Raw genomic sequence first — 20490 nt, forward strand, 5'->3', positions numbered from 1 at the left:
CACCACGATGTCTTCCACTGTGGGCAGTAAAATCTAAGATGTCACTTTTCTCTGTTCATGTAATGCCTGGCACTTTTGAATCCTAGATTTGGAAATAGGTAACATTTCCTGCCCTCCCTGATACCAAGTAATCAATTGAAACCACAGATTTCTTTGGCTTTCTGTGCCTCTTTTAGAGTGACTGATACCAGAAGTAATCTCTTGCATTCACATACCTGTATCTGCATCTCAGCAGATGCAGTATGCTGTGTTGTCACAGAAAGGATAAGGGCGATCTTGTACACCGTGCTCCACTGAAGAGCCATAGAGGCAGATCAGCAGCACAGAATTCTTGCTGCAGAAGCAAAGCATCCATGCATTAATGCCAAGCGTGTAGCCACTAGCAGGTACTCCTTCAACATCAGCTACCCAGCTACTGAAGGCAAAGCGAGCTCCAAGGACAGGAAACAGAACTTTGTACCTGCAGGTGCCTTTGCCTCTGCAGAGCCTCCCAGCCCAGAAGAAGACACATTCAGGGACTGACATGAGCAAGCCACTGTTCTGTGACTATAGCACAATTCAGAAACAAGTCTTCATATCCTGTTCTCCTCTTATTTGTGTTGTCTGGATGATCCTTGAATCTTCATGTTCCACCAGGATGTCCACACTCTTCTAGAAACTGCCTCTTCCCAAGCACAATAAAGAAAGAGCTGCCCCAGCTGTACAGAATTTGAGGAGACAGAAAGGAGAGCTGCCTCTCTCCAACACTCACTCACATGACCCATTCCTCCTTGTGCACAAACCTGCATAACTCCCAGGATAACATGCTTGGAAGAGCCTACAATCAGAATGGGTGCATCAGTTTTCCAGAGGTTATTCAGAGAGGAAAGGTGCTTTTGGTTGGAAGACAGCTTTCAGTGTATGAAACATGCACAACATAATTATCCACTATTTTGTATTTTTGCAATATTTCTAACATTTTCTTTGTGAATGAACAGGGTACTCAGCCTCCTGATCCATCTGCAAACCCAATACTGTGAGAGGCTCTTGCAGTGCCTTGGCTTGGGTAATTATCCCTGATCATTGCTGCAGCCATTCTGCGAGGGGCAGGGATGTCTCAGAAACGTACATCCCTGCACAGTGAGTCCAACCCAAAAATTTCTGTGTGCTGTAAGTTTTCCAGCAATAAGTACTGTGCATACACACACACTTTTGTCCTCCTGGTGCACTGAGGCTGTTCAGTGAGTACTAGGCATTGTGTGTTTTTCCTGGTGATGGATCCATATGCTCCTAGGCTTGGAAGCAGCATTGTGCTAAGCCAGCTCTCTTCCCAGCCTCAATGGGCTTTGTGGTTGTAAACCACACAGCAGCGATTGCACTAGAAAGGCCCTTGCAATCTGGACAAAGCCAGGATCAGGTTTCAATAAATGCACTTTTCAACAGATTGAGCTAGATGATCATGAATAAGTGATAGAACAGATACGAAGAGACTTAGCTAATGGATACAAAATTGGTGGGGAGGGGGAATCCTTGACACCCTAGACCCATAGGGGAAGGAATGCAACCTTGCTGTTTTTCTGATGGCAGCCTGAAATGAAAGCATACAGACAGTCCCTGGGTTGTAACTGATCAGCAAAACCTGGATCAGCTGCTGGAAGGAAGGGGTCAGCCCAGGAGGCCACAGGTAAAAGAAAAAGAGAGCAACAACAGCTGAGCTGGCAGCAGCCACCATGGGAAGAGAGAATATCTTCCAGCTGGGAACAAGGACAATACCTGCAACAGCAGCAGCAGGGATAACAAACATGAGTTGAATTCTTGCATGGCACAAGGATGACACACTGCAGAGCAAAAAGTGACTGGACTGCACCAGCAGAGGTCCCATGGTTCCCACCCAGTAACCCATTGAGCCTGGGCAGCCTCTGCAAGCTATGACAGCTCACGGAGCTTAGCATAAAGCTGCAGCCATGGGTCCTGCTGCTCCAGAGCTGCAGCGCAGGCTGAGTCTATGACTCAGACTAGTTCTGCCAATTAGCAGCCCCATTCCTTACTAATTAAGGAGCAAAGCCCTCAGTCTGCCAGCAGCTCTGCAGAATAGCAGTATTAGGAAAATGTTTGTGCATTTTAAACCATCTAAGAGCAGTTTGTCGCTTCTGGTCACTGATGTATGTGCACTGCTTCCCACCCCTCTTTTGCCTCCTCCTCCCATCTGTTTCGTTCCTCTCTCCTCCTCCAGTTTGGCTGCTGCACAGCTTCTCCCCACTCTCCTCCACATCTCCCAACTTCAGATATCTCCCAGGCCATGCCTGGTCCTTCAAGGTAGTTCTTGATCTTCTCAAAGGAGCAACCTCCCACTACAGCAACCACACCAGCTCCTCACCATGAGAGTGGAGGCAGCGAACCCCCATTTCCACATGCTTCAGAGCTGCCCTTTACCAAGGTGCACAGCGCAGAGGCAGGCATGCATCCTTCCAGACTTCACTGCAAGCTCTCTCCAGGCTCAGTGTAAGATGAGCTTCACACCACAGGCACTGGAGTCACTGCCAGGTGAAGCAACAGTCCTACCGAGTTTGCAACTACCAGGCCTTGAAAATGCATACTAAAGTTAGCTCGGTTCATAAAAACCAGCAGCACTTGCGTGCCTTCTCCACGATCTCTTCTCCACCTAAAACACAAATCAAAACAAGTCATTCTGTAGGGCACATTACTCACACAAATATCTACAGATGTGTATTCCCTACTTTTGAACATCCCTGACACATCACAGCAACGGTGGCTTTTCCACATGGCCCTAGCAAAACTTCCACTGAACAGCTAGCAGCTCCATACTGAACAAGTGAGGAGCAATCCCTACTCAGCCCTCACCTCAGACATTGCTTTGGGTCTTCTCCCACTATTACCACCATATATATAGGGAGGCAGCTTCCCTGCAGCTCCCACCCTCTTTCAACTTTGGCCAATGGCTTCAAGCCTGAAACTGGGCTGAGGGACAGTTGGCTGGCATTCAAAATTCATAGAGGAGAGCTCAGGGCCTCGAGAAGCCACAAGGATACAGCAATCTATCACAGAAAAGCCAGCTCCACCACCCTGCCTCTGAGCAGCCACCATGCAATGCATTTTGGAAAAATCTCAGATGAGAGCCCTGAAACAGTATTTCTTCTACATTGTTTATTATGCATAATTTGGGATTATTTCTAGTACCTTTTTGCATCTTGCCACATCATTGACTTCAATAATTCCCTGCCATGTGGAGTTATAGCATTTACTCACACATTATATGGAAAAGTACACTTTTTAATTGATCAGTCTCATCCCTGTGAAGCAGAAAATCCCTTTTTCTTGCTGTCAGGGGTGGAGGAACAGAGGAATCCAATCCACCTTCTCTGTCTCATCCATTATTTTCTGCTCTTTTGCCATGTCTCCCCCTATTTGTCATTTCACTAATAAAGTAGTCTCAGGTTTTTCACACTCTTCACAAGACATTTTCCTAGTGTTTGATGGTCCTTGGTGTCTTTCCTTGGAACACCACATAGAAAGCAAGTGGAGTACCTCTAAGCTGGGATACATTGTCATCCAATCTGAAATAAAAGTGACAGTAGGGAAAAATGAGGGAAACAGCCCACGTAAGAAGTCGGGTGACAGTAAAGACAGTAGGGTCCATGTTTCACTATTTTCCCTTCTAAAACCATAGGGGACAAAGCCACGTGCTAGCAGCAGCATCTAGATACTATACAGGGAAGATAGCATTGTGAATAATGATGGAGACAATGCATATGTTTTTAATAAATATCCCTGGAATGTACCTCTCTTGCATCACACTGAGATGCTCAAGTATTTTCCCATGTAGTGCTGAATAAATAAAGTTTCCAATAAAGTGTCTAATAAAGTTTCTCACCAGCTGATAATGATTTTTTATAAGCCTGGTAATGCTGAAGAAATTCAAAGAGACTGGAAGGGTCAGAGTCTAAACGAGAGCAATAGCAGAATTATCCTGAGTAACCATAGGTTGCCTAGTCTGACAATTCCAGGGAAAATACAGAGGTTTTGCCCTCTACTTTGCCAGCTTAAAGATATTCTAGCTTTAATCATTGTCCAGTGCCAGCCAACATGTGGAAAGAAGTCTAATCAAAAAGACTCCTTTGTTCTTTGATTAACAACCAAGCATAGGAGATAAACAGGACAGTAATAGACTCTCATGGCATTGTTCATGTAGAACGCAGTATTCTGATAAAAGTCAGCCCTTGAGGAGCAAACAGCAGCAAAGGGCCCTCAAAACAGTTGTGTTATGAATGGGGAAAATAATGATTGTGGGAGTTCCTAACAAACCTCTGTAGAGACAAGGTCAGTGCTATTTTGTATTTTCATCAAGGACCTAAAATCAAAAGCCATGCTGACAGTACTAGCAGATGCCAACATCTGGTAGATCAGTAAGTACCCACAAAGATGAGACCATCAGAGCAGCGTGGATTCCACAGCCCACTTGTTTGAACAAAACCGGATTAAAATACAGCCAAACTGAAAGGTCAGCTTCAGGGGAGGAGGAATGTAAGGAGCACTTCAAACGAAGGAATGTCTTCTGGAAAGTCACAGACCCGAAGAGGATTGCAAATTGCTGAACAGAAATTCCCAGGACATTTGGTTGCAACAAGAGCTGATGCATGTCTGGGATCTATAAACAGGAGCAAGGAAGTTTACTGCTTACTTATGCTTTGAGGTGTGAGAAAGAATCCTCCAAGAAAAAATCTTTAAAACTGTGTCATTTTTGTTATTCAGAAAGATCCCTTGTAAGGCAAAAGTACTTGTGAAAACGTTAATGTCATTATGTAGATTTGCCAGAGACAGGGCTGCTCTGTCTAGCCCAGACAGTGACAGCAGGGGGGTCACAACAACAGCCTAGAATGGGCTGCAAGCCTCACCTTGGTCCCTGCATACTCAACTAACTAAACTCTGCTGAGATGACACTGCTGCCAGCAGTACTGAGACCACCGCTCTGCTACCTGCTGCCTCACTTTTGTCAGCAACTCCGTGCCAGAGAATAGCTTCTTGAAGAAAGAAAAGTTACTTGGGACAGAACAACATCCATGAAGCAGAAGAAAAGTAGGACCCCAAAATGGATGGAGCTGCCAGACTCTTTAGAAATGAAGCAGCGTTTATTTTAAAACAAGATTGTGTAATCACTTGAAGAAACTGCAAAAAGCAAAGGATCCTCCAGAAATAAGAAGCCTTTCCAGAAAGTGTGATTTAGCCAAATCTTCATCATTGGCTCAAAACACAAGTAGCAGGAATAAACAGGACTAATACATAGCCCTGGTCAGAACCCAAATTTCCACCTTCCCATCAAATATACTGATACTGTACCTATGACAGGCCTCGCCACTGGTTCAGTTCTTACAGTAATTATAGCATCTATAATGACACAACCCAAGAGTCCCCAGCTGCTGTGCCAACCGGTGCATGGCAGACAGGCCATCCGTAGGTGTTTTTCCTGCTGTAGAGCTCAGATGGAAACGAGGCAGAACTGTAGAGCTTAGGGTAACTGGAGGATAACCAGGAAACTCAAACTCGCAGAAGTTCCAGTTTAAATGTGATCATTAAGACTGAAACTTCTGCAAGTTTGGGTTTCCTGGTTATCCTCCAGTCACCCTACAGCACTGCTGAACTCTGTACAATCTCATATGGAAAGGGTGATGCAGAATCGCAGGGCTTAGGGCAACTGGAGGATAACCAGGAAACCCAGACTTGCAGAAGTTTCAGTCTTAATGACCACATTTAAATAGCTGACATGTTCTCCTTAAAGTGAAATGGGAAATAAGAAATTGTGAAACATTTGTGATTATGTTCAATAAAAGAAGTGAATCCAGAGCAGTACAAGGTAGTTCTGGGGGCAGCAATGGGGCAGCTGCAGGCTGGCTCAGAGAGACCTGGTTTTCCTGAGGAGGCTCCCATCCTGCGCCTGCACCAGCCCGCAGATAGGATCTGACAAGGTCGCAGCTCATGGAGCCTAGGTCCAGACAAATGCCCTAAGGAAGGAGCTAACAGGACTCCCCCTCTTCCACCAGACACTTCTTCATGTCACCTTAGCTACAGAGCTGCAACTGCTGCTCCAGAACAGGGCAGACAAGCCCTTTCGCCTGCCTCTTTATTGGGCTCTGCCTCTTTATCGCTCTGAATAGTTTGGTGGAGAAGCAGCTGGGATGGAGGATTCTGCATCAGGAATATCCATGCTACACCAACCCCTATCCTCAAGGATAGTGGTAGGTCTCTTAAGTTGAACAACACAGACTAATTAAACAGAGAGGGGTTGCGTTCTTTGGTATTTATTCAGTAAGCATTACATACACAGTGCGGATATAATCGTCAGCATTTCTCTGTCTCTTCCCAGTCTCCCCGCATCCTCTTTTCTAAGAGGTCACAATAATTTTGGTAAGCTAAGAGGAGGTTGACAGGGAAAGTCGGTGAAGCACGTGATCCTCAGGGGAGGAAAAAGGCTTGGTGGGAATATTCCTTCACAGACCAGCCCCACTGCTGAAAAAGGCAATGCTCTATCTACCCTTTCCTTCCAAAACAGCATTTTCCTAAGCCAAGGGTTGTTAACACAAAGGCATCCAGCTCACTGTTATCTGGAAAGACAGCACATCACTCATGGTCAGCATCATCCAAGTCAGCTGAACAATTTCCCTTCTCTCAGACAGGAGTCACTAGAAGGATTCTTTGGGACACCCAGTGACAGTCCTCTCTCACAGAACTCCACCAACCCCCAGATCTGGTGAACATGAGGAGGGCAAACCAAGTTGAGAAACATGCATGCCATTGATGTGCTACAGGCTTGGGGATGGCTGGAAAGCTGCCCAGCAGAGAAGGACCTGGGAGTGCTAGTTGATCGCTGGCTGAATATGAGCCAGCAATGTGCCCAGGTAGCCAAGAAGGCCAACAGCTCCTAGCTTGTATCAGAAATAGTGTGCCCAGCAGGACTAGGGAAGTGATTGTCCTCCTGTACTTGGCACTGGTGAGGTCGCACCTTGAATGCTGTGTTCAGTTTTGGGCCCCTCACTACAAGAAAGACATTGAGCTGATGGAGTGTGTCCAGAAAAGGGCAACAAAGCTGGTGAAGGGTCTGGAGCACAAGTGTTCTAAGAAGCAGCTGAGGGAACTGGGTCTGTTTAGTCTGATGAAGAGGAGGCTGAGGGGAGACCTTAATCACTGTTTCTAATAACCTGCAGGGAGGTTGTAGAAAGACAGGTGTTGGTCTCTTCTCCCAAGTAACAAGCAATAGGACAAGAGGAAATGGCCTCAAGTTGCACTACAGGAGATTTAAACTGGACATTAGGAAAAATTTCTTCACCAAAGGGGTTGACAGGCATAGGAACAGGCTGGCTGCATTTAAAAGACATGTAGCTATGATACCTGGGGACATGGCTTAGTTGTGAACTTGGCTGTGGTAAGGGTTGAACCTGAGGATCCTAAAAGTTTGTTCCAACCTAAACAATGCTATTATTCTGTATATGAACCCTCCCCACCTAGCACAAGCTGCACTCCCTGGGGACACTGGTCTCTGAATGATGCAGCCAGGCAGCTTCAACTGAGAGCTCAAAGTTGGGGAAAGCTGCATGTGCAACAAAAAAACAGTCCAGTCCTGTACCTGCTCCACCCATGGACAACAGGTTCAACACTGCAAAGATGCATTTGCACACAAGTCCTTTCAGTTCTTCTCCTTATCCATGTATTCTGCAAATGTTTACACACAAGTCTACACCAGAAGTAAGGAGCCATCAGACACCGGGAGGACAGCATGCACAGTTGAGTATCATGTGGCTCACAAAGTGCCACACTTTGCAGACTAACTGATGGGTTTGCGGGGTAGTCAGAGACTTCCCAGTTGCATCAAGCATTCAGCACACCTGCACAGCAGCCAGGACAAAGATGCCAGAGCAAAAGAGACTTAGCAGAGCTGCTTGCTCCCCACCACAGTTTGGGGCCAAGAAAGTAGCTCAGATGCATACATGGTGACAACTCAAGTAGCCCTTGTCTGCCTCCATGGACCTGACCCTGAGACTCTCCTCTGGTCTGCATCTGTCACTAGGGGAAGTGGTTCCTTTCCCCACATCCACGGCAGATGTCCCAGGCCACAAAGAAGAGACAAGCTGTAGGCAGGGAGAGATGAGGGAGAGTAAGCAAAGATCAGGCCAGCTGTAGGGAGCACAGCTGAGACCACCATAGCCATGCAGGACAGGAGCATAGGATGCTCTTGTCTTTCTCTTCACGTCAGAACACTTAAGGACTTTGGGGGATTTATTTTATAACACAGATCAGAACTGTTGCATTTCACCAAAAGAGCAAGGAGAAAACTCTCTTAACACTTAAAATGCCAGAATTTCTAGGCCAGTGGCACATGAGAAGAAGGAGAATGGCATCTGTGACTCCAGTGGCTGCTGCTGCGCATTGCAGGCTGACCATGAGGCCATGCTGGCTGGTCATTCCAGCTGGAGGGCAGAGAGCGATGGGATGGGAGAAGTGTCTCCTTTAACCCTGGCCACAACATTCCTGTTCCTGGGGGGAATTGGAGAGCGAGTCACATCCTCTGTGTCACCCTACATCCTGCCCACGCTCACAGACATGCAGGGAAACTACCATCCGTCACTGCGCCACAGCCCAGGCCTCCAGGGCCCCTCCTCCCTGTCTGGGCACAGGACTCGCTGCAGCAGCCAAGAAGGGAGACAGAGGAGCACACACACTGTCTCAGCTTCTCTGCTTATACCCATCTGGAGCAAAAGCATCATCCATCACGTCCCTGAGCCATGCTGCACACCAGACCTCAGATGGCAGACACACATCTTCGTGCTGTAGCACTTGCTGAGGATGAAGGCTTCGTAATCTGGCCTGCCTGGGCTGCCACAGGAAAAAAGCTGCAGCAGCACACACCCTGCCTGCTCACCGTCCCTGGGGTCAGCAGTCAGAGGAGGACATGGTACATGGGAAGTACTTCAGCCGTGTCAAGCTGACACATACAGCCAAAACTATTCCCTGCCCCCAGCCCCCCTTGGCAGAGCCAACATGATAAGTAGGTTGAACCCATCGCTATGCCACTTATCACAGATAAACTTCAAAGAATAAGAACATCCATGGTCTCGACCATGCTGAGGGAGGAACCAGGGAATCTGGGAAGACCCTGTCTAACCTCAAACGCTGACCGCATCACTGAGTGTGGTATCTAAATGCTAGAAGCACAGCATGGGAGACTGCTAAGATAAACAACGTGCTAGGGTTTAAGCATTTCATTGTAAGGGATGACATGCATCCCTTGGGACAAGCTTGGCTTCTGCTGCAGCAGAAAGAGGTGGAGCAACTCCCTCTGCTCAGGCATTGCCTCCTACCAAGAACCCCCCATAGAGAAGGAGGAAGAGCAGCTGGGGTGCAGCAAATGCCAAACATTCCGCTCCAGGAAAGCCACATCCCCCTCTCCCCCCCTCACTGCCTTCCCTGCAAAGCAAAGCTCAATGCTTTCCCATACATCCTTGCCCCAGCTCTCCTGCCTTGGCCACCTTGGTAGAGCCAAAGTGATAAGTAGGTTGAACTCATCACTATGCCACTTATCATAGATAAACTTCAAAGAAGTTGAAGCGATTTAAGCCTGTGATTTATAAGAGATGTAAGACTTCTAGAGAGTCCCTGGCTTCAGGGCTGCCCCTCAGCCCTTCACTGGAAATCCTTGTTTCTCCAGATGACAGCAGAATCATGCCTGGAACAAGTGAAGCTGGACGAAGCAGGCAGTTCTCTGCTGGGTGCTGCTTGCTGAGACATGTACTCTGGGCATCACCTCTCCAGCCTCCCATTCTCATCAGGCACTTCAAGCTCCTCGATGGCTACTCCTGTTTCGAGAGGCCAAGAGGTTCCTCGTGACAGAGGGATGGGCAGGAAGGCTCTGGTGAAATGGCCCTTTGGGAAGCCCTGGCCTCCATCTGATTAGATACAGGCGGCCCCCGCTTCCAGGAGCAGCAGGTTAATCAGTTAATGGCTGAAAGGATCCTGGGTGATGTGCTGTGCATGCTGCAGGGCAGCCCCAGCCGCACAGCCCCCAGGGCAGCCACTCCTTCCTCGCTGAGGCCAGATCTGGGAAAACATCTGTTCTGATAAAGAAGAAGGGAGGGGGCAGACCTGAGCCCATGGGAAGCGGGGCGGGGGGGGGGTGTGTGCCAGCTCCCTTGCTGCACCCAGGACACCGCAAGGGCCAGACACTGGGTTTAATGGTCTGGAAACCAACTTGGGGTTGGAGACAGAGTGTGTCTGATGCCCCTGGCCCCAAACAGGAGGCTTTCAGAGCTCAGTCACAGACCTCAGGATGGCTGCATCATCCCACAGAGCCTGCAGCGCCCACTATCCATACCATGGGTCCCGCTGTTGCCCGCGGGGGCTAGCAAAGGGCTGCTCTAGCCTTGCACCCACTTGCCCCTAACAACCAAACATAGCATCAGGCTGGTCTGAAAAACTGGTTTCAGGGTGTCTGGGGTGTGCGTGGCACTGGGCCACGTGCCTTAAGGCTGCACATCACTTTTCCTGCTCTGGGATGCACAATGCCCCACAGGGCTGTCGCACAGCCCCAGTGAAAGGGCACTGCAGGCAAATATGGGACCAGAGCCTACGTCTAACAGGTACGAGCCTGGCTCCGGAGGAGCCCGTTTTGCCCGCCGGCGTGAAGGTGACTGGGCAGAGGCACCGAGGAGGCAGCGGACCGAGGCACACGCTGTGCCCATGTCACGCCTCCCGGTTCCTCACCGGCTCTGGCCCGGCGCCACGTGCAGCGAGCGAGGCTGTGACATGCACACACAGGCAGGAGCGGGCTCTGGAACCTTAAGTCACTCGAGGGGATTAAAGCAGCCGAGTGAGCTTTCTCTGGGCAGCCATGACTATCATGCAACAAATCCTCTCCTGCCAGCAGCCCTCGGCCTCAGTTCCCGGAGCCGCACATCGCTCGGGCTCCCGTAACCCGTTCGGCTCCTCCTCGCCAGGTCTGCCCGGTACCGAGCTGGGCCTGGGGAGCACCCGGGGACGAGCCCCGCCGCATCTCAGCACCCCACAAACACCGCAGCCGGGACTGCCCGGGCGAGGGGCCAGCATCCCACCCCGCGGCGGGAGAGCAGCATCCCACCCGGCGGGGGGAGAGCAGCATCCCACCCGGCGGGGGGAGAGCAGCATCCCACCCCGGCGGGGGGAGAGCAGCATCCCACCCCGGCGGGGGGAGAGCAGCATCCCACCCCGGCGGGGGGAGAGCAGCATCCCACCCCGGCGGGGGGAGAGCAGCATCCCACCCCGGCGGGGGGAGAGCAGCATCCCACCCCGGCGCTCCCGATGCAGCGCCCCGCAGCCCCGAGCCTGAGCCCGGTGCTCATCCCACCCCGAGACCCGAACCCTCCGGCTGCCCCCCGGTTCCCGCAGAGCGCGGGCATCCCCGCCGCTGCCCACCTGGCGGAGAGAGGCGTCCATCGGCGGTGCCGCCCGCTCGGAGCGCTGCCGGCCGGCTCTCAGCGCCGCCTCGCCGCGGCCGGGCAGGCGGGACCCGCCGGTTAACTCCGCCCCGCTCCGCCCCGGCGCTCGGCGGCTGCGGGAGCGCTGAGGAGCGGGGTGGCTGGTCGCCGCGGTGCGGGAGGGGGATGCTGGAAAGGGTTCGGGGTGCGGGAGGCGCAGGCTGAGCCCGAGCGGCCGGTGCCACCCGCGGCCGGGCAGCGGGGACCACCTCTGCGCATGCCGAAGTGCGGGCTCCGGAGGGACAGCGGGGACAGAAAACGTTTGGGGTCCCTTCAGCAGGTCAGCGTAGCACGATAGTGTGAGAGAGGCCGTTAACAGGAATCCTCATCGAGTTTCAGAATTACATCTCGGAAATCTGGAACGATGTACATAGTGTAAGAGGCTGGGTGAAGCTTGTCAAAAGAATCATCAGATCATAGTCCACGAGTGCCTACACCGTGAGGGTGTTTCTTTATTCTGAAAGAAACGCGATCTAGTGGAAAAGAGGCACATAAGTTTTTTGGGTTTGGTTTTTTTCTCAATAACATGATTTTTCCCTACTTAAAACACAGAGAGGGTTATGAGGGAGATGGTGGTATCTTATCCAAGTTCTGCTACAAGTCAGGGACACACCTAGGCCGTTGCGATGGCCACTCCCGCCCTCTTCCACCTTCACCAACTACTAAATTTAGGTGAAGTTTCCTAATAGATGAGTCGCTGTCAGTGTGTCCTGTTTTGTTACCACATCACTGAGAGCTACCCTGGGTGTGATTATCCAGCCTCTTCTGTACTTGTGCTGGATTAGCTTAATCCACACCACTTTCCCTGGCTTATGAAAACATCATGCAAGACGGCACCAAAAGCTGAGGTATAGTCCTTGTCTCACTTCTAATACTTCCATCTGCGAGGCCAATTATCCTGTTAGTGAAGGGGATTAGATCAACTCAACAGCAATGTGTCCTTGACAGTTCTCTCTGCAGCCACACATTTGTCATCAAGCTCTCTGGCACAGCCAGCCTTCTCCCTGTGGGAGGACAGTACCTCCTCTGCTATTGCTGCTTCTGCAGATCATTTAGGCGATTCAGCTTCTCCCTTCTGGATGGTCATCACGGGGCCATGGGGCTCCTCAATGCCACAGAAAGTTGAGGAGCACACCTTTCCTATACTTCTACCTGCCTACCAACAGTCTCCACCAGCAGGCATCTCCAGCACCAGCTGCCCCCTCCCAGACTTCTCCAGAGGAGAAATTTTGGGAATGGATCCTATCATCCATATGTGGGTTGCCCATCAAGACGTGACCCTCACAGCGGTATGTCAAGGGAGATCTGACAATGAAGTGGCAAGCTAGCAGCAAACCTATTCCCAGCAAACATGCCAAAGCAACCCAAATGCACTCATAAATTCAGGGCCTTACCCTTGTTAACCAGGGCAGGGTCCTTGTGAGCTCCCTTTTCCTTTCCTGTTCATCAGCTCTCAGAGGGAGCTGTTAGGTTGCTTTTCCACAAACACACCATGGAAAAAAATTCTAAGACCACAACTGCTGCAGTTTTCAGCACAGTGACAGAGGTGCAGCACATGTATCGCAGGGCTCTAAGGGAGCAGTTGCTGTTTCAGCCTGAGAGACCTCCCTGCAGCTCTGAGGCAAAGGGCCTGTTAGGGCTTGGAAAACCCAGGGCAAGCTAAGGAACCAGCCTTTCAAAAGCCAGGGTTTTAGTAGTTTTAGTAGTGACACTACTGTTGAGTGACCCTTCCAAAAGGAAGAAAAAGGTGTCTTGACCCGGTCCTCATAATGAAGTAGCTTTTAAAACTATCTAGGCAATAAAGATTGGATTCCTCAAACACAGCAGTGGTGACTGATACTGTAAGCCCTGTGCTCTATCAGCCTAGTAGGAGAGGTGGTGAGAATCTTGATAAGACTCTTATGCCTGATATTTGCTCCTTTCTGTTATGGGATTAAGTTGCCGCCTTACTTTCATACAGCCCAGCTGGAAAGAGCATGGATCTTTAGTTAGGTTTAGTTAGGAGACAGTCTGAACTGTCTCCTAACTCTCTTTAGGTGCTGCTCTCCTAACTGGAGGGGGTGGCTATGACCATCTGCTTCTTCACCTGAGTGCTGACTCACCATTGCTATAGACCTGGGCGCTGCCATCGTCACAGCTGGTGCCTCCCCTCTGCCACCCTGCAGCTCTGGGGCTGGCAGAAAGCTGGGCTCTGGCACAGTCGGGGCGGGCGGATGCTGGGGAGGTCTGGGCGATGAGCTATTCCTGCATCTGTGAAAGGAGCAGCCCTGCGGAGCTGCAGGCAGCAGAGCCCCGCACCCAGCCAGGGCAGTAGCAGTGAGTCAGCTTCCTGCTGGGCTTTCCACACTGAGAGAAGGTTGGCGGAGGACTGGCAGGAACAAGCCGAGGCAGGAATTCCTCCTGGACACCAGACAATATCCTAACTTCCTCCTCTGCCACGGGTCTGGCACACGGCTGGGAGGCGGGCAGGCCAGCGGGCGGTGAGCATCTGCCAGGCTTGCTCTCCCATCGCCTGCAAGAGAATGAGCTGTGACACCTCGGCTGTGGATGCCACCTCCCCAGTGGCTCATCGGAGCCGTGCTTATAGGGTGGGGAACTGATTTCCTCCGCCAGCATCCCTGGATGATCTCACTCAGAAGAGCTGGTGGCAGAGGCAGGATACCTTGGGCCCAGCTGGGGTCACGGGGAGGCACGGATGCAGTAGGAGGGCACCTGAGCTCTGCCATGTATCACTATCGTCCCAGCCCCTGGCAGCAGGCCCTGCTGTTTTGCCAGGGCCACCAAATGCCTCCTTGCTCAAAGCACAGGGGAGCCAGCAGAGGGTTCTCAAAACCAGGACAGAACTACTGCGAAACAGAGCAGCCAAAAATCAAACACGTCCCTTGGCAGGACTGGCTCTGGCAGAGCATCAGACACTGAGGTGCTCTCCTGCCACAGACTGCATGTGTGCAAGGGGAAGGGGACATACAGCAGGGCACATGCCGTCCCCACAGCCCTGACCCCCTCTCCACTCCAGTTTCACAATCGCTTCAAAAAAAAAGGGCAGTTCCTCCCTTCTCCCCTTCCCAACATGTGGGGAGCCTGGCCACAGGTCGAACCAGGGCAGGGTATGGCCAGGCCAGCTCAGGTGTGGACTGCTCCAACTCAGCATGAAGCTGTGGATCTCCCCTCCTGCCCCACTGCTCACAAGCCAGTGCTGTCCCTGTATAGTAAGGCTGGTGGTGGTCAAAGTCACACCGAAGCTCTCCCTGCCCAGGGCTCGTCTGGGGCTCTGCAGCAGGAATTAGCCCAGGCTCCTTGGAGACAGGATCATGCTTGTACCAGATGTGTCCCTGCTCCAGAGGAATGTGATTAGTCTGCCTGGAGTGGCTTTCACAGGGTCACACCAAGCCCTGCAGCACCTGCTCCCCCAGAGAGCATAAGTGTGAGGGGGAGCCCTTCTTGCAAGGGGGGACAGTGCAGATGGGGGTGTTTATCTGTCCCAGGCACCCCCCTGGTTCCCCTCCTACTTCAGCCACTGTCAGCAGTGAAACCATCTCACTGCAGCACAGAGTACTGCTCTTAGACATGACAGAGCCCAGGCCAAGGGTGGCTGCACCCCTGCTTAGTCCAACCAACTAAGCTTTTTATCCCATACAGGCACAAGAATGCCCTCCAGGGCTGTCCTTTCCCTGTAGGTCAGGAAAACAGGATGTTTTCTTCCTTTTCAGCCCGAGCACAAAAGCGGAGAGCTGGAGCAGGTGGGCCCACAGGCCGCATGGGGGGAATATTCACCCTGCTGTCGCTGTGTGCCACCCCTTGGCCTCTGAAGCATCGTTCCGAGCTGTGCCACTGGGGCCAGCACTGGCTGTGACTTTCTGCCAGCCCCGTCTGCACTTGGCCATGCTGGGTTGACTAAACTCATGATCAGGTATCTTCAGCTTTCTTGGCAGATAGGAGTCCTGGTCTTGTCCCCCAAGCCTAACCCTTCCCTCTCTTCACTGCCACGTCCCAGGCCACATGTCTGTCTCCCAGCAGCAATGAGCAGAGATTCTCTGTCACCGCTCCCTTCCTGCTGCTGCAGGTTTGCCTGAGGCCAAAACATGCAGCTTTTACACCTTGGTCATGGGAAATGCAGTCCTGGAGGCGAGATTGCTGAATGAGAGAGCTGAGTTCCACAAGGCTGTAATTACAGTAGGAACATGCGGGGATGAGGCCAGCCAAGTGCATCCACCCAATTTCCTCTCTTATTAAGCTTGCCCTGCTTTTGTTTGACCCAGACCAAGCCTTGCTATTAATGGTGTGATGCTGTGGAGGTCACAGATGGCTCTGTTACAAACGGCTCTACAGATTCTGCTTAACTGAGTGTATAAAAAGGGCTTTGCTCACAGATAGCATTACTGCAGGATTCATGCTGTAGAAAGTGTGTCAGCCAGCTGTGGCGCAGTCATTTCCCAGACCAGACTCTTTTACCAGACACGGATAGCTGTCTGTCTTTGTCTCAGGGTGCACGATAAACCCAGGCAGGCAAGCAAGGAGGTTAAATGGTGTCATATCACTACCCCGGCCATGGCCAAGGTCTGCTGGAGCTCAATATGTTTCCTCTTCCTGATTTCGCCTGTGCAGCTTCAGCCTGTAAAATTATTTCTGTGCTAAAGGAGAATGCTCTTCTCCACACTGTGCACCTGCGACCAAAATAATGCCAATCCCTTCCACGTTTTGGGGTATGTGTCTCTTTTAGGTTCACAGGAAGCAACTTGCAATGCTGGGCAACTGTGTTAGCAAACTCAGGGAGCAGGCAAGACTGCGCTAACACTCCCTGTCTGCCAGGGCACCCGGCTTGAAGGTCCATGTCACAGCTGAAAAATGAGCGCAGCTCCAGTTCAGAGCACCAGGAACCGGCACCAGCATCTGGCCGTCTGTCCTTGCTGAGGATGAGAGCCTGTCACAGCAGGAGCCGGCTGCTCCCCCTCCTCTCCCACCCCTGGTGACATTGTCATACCTTGGGTGCTGGGGGTGACATCCCTCAGGGACACTGGCCTGATAGATGAAGGCAATCATCCAGCTGGCCTCCCGCAGCAGGGACCCCAGGTTCCTCCCTCTCTGCAGAATTCTACAGAGGGGAATTACCTGTCTGTTCTGCTCAGCAGCAAGGTCACATGTGGCAGCCTGTGCCTCAGGTCATGGAAAAACATGGCAGGAGCGACGAGAGATTCTGTGCAGCTCTGGCACTCAATACTTCACCTTGCTCCACCTCCTGCATGTCCCGCTCTGAGGGTCTCAGGACACCCCTGAGTGCCAGCTCACCTCTCTGCAGGGAAAAGCTTTGGCAGCCACATTTCAGAGCTCAGTTTGAGCCTTCCCCATCCCAACCTTACAGCAGCACTGCCCCTCTCTGCAGGGGAGCTGATGTGCAAGACACAGCGGCTTTGTGGGTAGGTACATCCCAGACAAAAGCCTGCAACCAAACGGGTGAATCTGGTACGGACACCGGAGGAGTGTCCCAGTGCTGTCCCTAGCAAAGAGCTGCCAACCCAGGGCCCCTGGCCCCCTCCCAGGGGGGTCCTAGTGCCATGCAGGAGGGCTGGGCACAGCCCTGGCCAGCTCTCCTGGCAGGCAGGACTTGCTTGCTGAGCGGTCTGAAACGTCATGATCAAGGCTTCCACTCCCATGGGAAACCAGAGGGCGGTGGAAGGAGAACTGCTGGGGTCAGACCCCTGCTGCAAGGGATGCTATCTCCATCAGATGTTTGTAGCAGAGAATTTTCTCTTTCCTCTTTTTCATTCCCTTGAGAGGTAATTTACTTCTCCCGAGAGTCCCTCTGGGGAGCAGTCGCAGCATAAGCAACTCAGAGAGCTGGAGGGCTGAAAAGCCCTGGAAGGACAATAGACTGGGAGAGACAGGGCAGCAGCACAAGGCTGCGGGCAGGCAGCAAACTGCTCCAGGCTGAGGAGCCTCCCTCTTGCCAAGGACAGACAGAAAATTTCAGGGCCATACATAGTTGTACTTACTTGCATTGAAGAAATGTGTGATCCAAGCCCATGCCCTGTGCCCACAATTCAAGCATCCCTGTGGGAGAAGTGTCCTTTGCTGAGACCTATGTGAGGGAGAGGGGCTGGAGGAAGCTGCATCTCTCTCCCGTAGCTCCATGGCAATGCCCGCAGGGCTTGCGGAGACGCTGGCTCCAGCTTGAGGGACATGTCCCAACCTGCCATTCCCGTAGGGAGGAAGATTTGTGTCCATGCCAGAGGAGGGCAGGTTCCTCCCCTGGCAGGCAGGAGAGTCCAGCTCAGCCCTTTCTCCTCTCTCTAGTGCCTCTTCTGTGGGGCTGGCAAGTCCATTCTTTCAAGTACTGCAGAGGGGAGCTGGATGGAGGGAAGAATGGGGCACAGAGCATGGGCTGGTGTGGTGGTTGGGATGTGCAGGGTCAGCTGTGCTCGGTAGTCCTTGCTGGCATCTGCACCAGCAAGCTGGACCCTGGCACCCGTGAGATGGGTCCAATCTTTAGCTGGCCTCTGGGGCTTCACGTGCAGGCATCTTCCCCCTCAACATCAGCTCTGCTCCCTCCAGACCGGTGCAACTCACACACAAAAAACACTTAAAAGGTGATCCGGAAAGGCAAATGTAACCAAAGCCACTCTGGCTCCCGCCAGCCCGCAGTGGGAGAACATGTGGTGCTACTGCCTCCTGCCATTTTTACCTGCTCCCTGCCCAGCTCACAACCCCCTCCTCGTCAGGAAGAGGAAAAAGGATTTTAAAATACATGTTTATGAAGTTTGACCTCCTGGATAGCAGGCAGCATAGCCCAGGTAAGAACTTCCAAATACACAGGGGAAAGGAGAAACCTTGCCGGTGGCACTGGTTCTCAGTTTTGTTGTCAGGGTGGTCTTAGCCAGCAATTTCCTTAACTTCCCAGCCACACAGCTGTATGAACGGTAGGCAGCGATATCTCACAAAAGAGATGTGCCAGCCCCTCCTGGCTGCAAAGAATAAAAATGGCTGGAGAAGATTGAATGTGCTTGAACCCAGCTGGCTGAAACAGAAACCCAAATAGTTTGCCTAAACACAATATACTTGATAGTTTTGGGAACAGATCTCCTATTTTTAGTTTTCCAGACAGGCAAGGGCAACCTTTACTCTTGTAACGATCAACCTCTTCTCAAACAGCAAAGAGGTGGGAGAACCTTCTGGTCAGAATGCAGATCTGCTCTGCCTCAACTGAGTCCCCATCTAGGGAGCAGCAGGACACTTGCTCCATCTCAGAGCCTGCCCTAGGGCAGCTGAGGGGCTGCAGGCACCCAGGCTGTTCTGTCATTAGCATTTTGCAGTCAAGCGTGCTCCCTAGTGTGGCAGCACCCAGCAGTCTCTCCCTTCTCTAGTTCTGCAAAAGTTGGGGTATCCCTCTGAGCTCATCCCTTGCTGCTCCCTTGCTCCTCCCACCCCATCCATCCCTGTTTACCTCGTCCCCAGCCATCCATGTCCTCTCCAGCAGAGCAACCAGGACTGATGCATCTGAGCTGCACTGATGTCCCATCCTGCAAAGCAGTACACACTGTCTATTGCCTGAGCCCACATGCATGACCAAACCAGAGCCCCGCAGGAATCCTGCATGTACCAGCCTGTGCATTGCACGCTGCTGTGCTGTATTTTCCAGCGCATCCAGATCCCAGAACTGTGTGGGTGACCTGCAATCCCGGCTGCCTCCTCTCCATCACTGTAGCTGCCCATGGAAGCCCTCTACTCTGACATTGAAAGGGAGATCAGCGTCTTTGTGAGGCACGTGTAGTAGTGCTGGCAGGGCTTTGAGGTGTGCAGCCTGTACCACGTGCTGCTGCTGGTGCTGCAACAGAGCCCCTTAGGGCAGGTGGAGAGCTGGCAACACCTGTAGAGGCTCACCTAGCACTAGTCCGGCTTGGCCAGTCCCAAAGTGGCTGGCTCTGTGGGCTAGCTGGCCTCTTGCCTGCAGCACCTGAGTACGCTGAAGGAGAGGTTTGACACCAGGGTGGTGGTCCCACTCTGTGAGAACCTGTGGGATGGGCAGCCTGCTCCTTGTGCACAAACCTTTGTGAAGGTCCCCAGTGTCTTTCAACAGAGCATGGCCACAGCAGAGCTCTCCCGGTGGTAGGTCGGTGTCCACCACAGAGGTACAGCCTCTCCCTGCCACCATCACCATCCCCACCACAGCAGCCTCCAGCATGTGGCAGAGCCCCCCGGCACCTGGGCTTGCCCGACCTCTTGGTCCTGCTGCAGCCCTCAGGCCAGGCGGCAACGCCAGGGTGCTGAGAGCCCAGCTGTGGAAGAGCCAGAAGGAGCTGCTGGCCCAGCTGCAGGGGAGCAGGCATCCACTCTACGCACCAAGGCCTGGTGCATCACCTAGTGCATCCACGTCCAGTGCCTGCAGCAGCAGAGCGAGGGGATAGAGATGGTCCACCCCCGGCAGAGGTTGGCTATGGGTACAGGAGGTTGCTAGCACCAGGCTCAGGCTGTCCTGGCTGAGTCTGCAGAAGAGCCTGGAGCTGAAGGAGTACCAGCAAAGCATCCTGGAGGCTGACTGGCTGCTGGAGTTGGAGGTCAAGCCCATCCTTGTCCAGAAGATGGTAAGAGGCGGGTGTTGGCTCTGTTTGCACTACTTGCTCCGCACCCCAGGGCGAGAGCAGGGGCACTGCCATGGGCAGGGTAGCTGCATGGAAAGGGCTGGATTTACAGGTAGAGGCATTGACCTTGTGGGACTGGGTAGAGCTATAAACTTTCCAATCCAAAATGATTGCCCATTGCTCAGCCCTGGGCTCTCACGTGTAAGGAAGAGGAACTGTTGAGTGGTGAATAGGAGATGGAGTGCTTCCTAACATGGCAGAGCGGCCTGCAGGAAACATTTGTGGATGCTCTCATCTGGCCTACCTGGATGCTCAGGAGCTGGGAACCTGGTCTGCCTTCTCTTCCACAAGTTCAGCAGGGCTGCCAGGACCTGGAGAGGATGCTGTGAGACCAGCCACTGCCCACACCACAGCAGACCTGG

At 52.3% G+C, this 20490-nt stretch overlaps 1 protein-coding gene across 2 annotated transcripts in view; it reads right to left on the bottom strand.

Annotated features, from left to right (window-relative positions):
- Positions 1–11527, bottom strand: part of LOC138722727 (unconventional myosin-X-like) — a 93810-nt gene extending 82283 nt beyond the window's left edge. For both annotated transcript variants that reach the window (XM_069861241.1, XM_069861242.1), the window contains exon 1: positions 11434–11527. In XM_069861241.1, coding sequence (XP_069717342.1) covers positions 11434–11454 — 21 coding nt within the window. In that variant the 5' untranslated portion in view covers positions 11455–11527. The remainder of the gene's footprint in view (positions 1–11433) is intronic.
- Positions 11528–20490: the final 8963 nt, after the last annotated feature.

The sequence above is a fragment of the Phaenicophaeus curvirostris genome, chromosome 7, assembly GCF_032191515.1.
Source record: "Phaenicophaeus curvirostris isolate KB17595 chromosome 7, BPBGC_Pcur_1.0, whole genome shotgun sequence".
Lineage (NCBI taxonomy): Eukaryota > Metazoa > Chordata > Aves > Cuculiformes > Cuculidae > Phaenicophaeus > Phaenicophaeus curvirostris.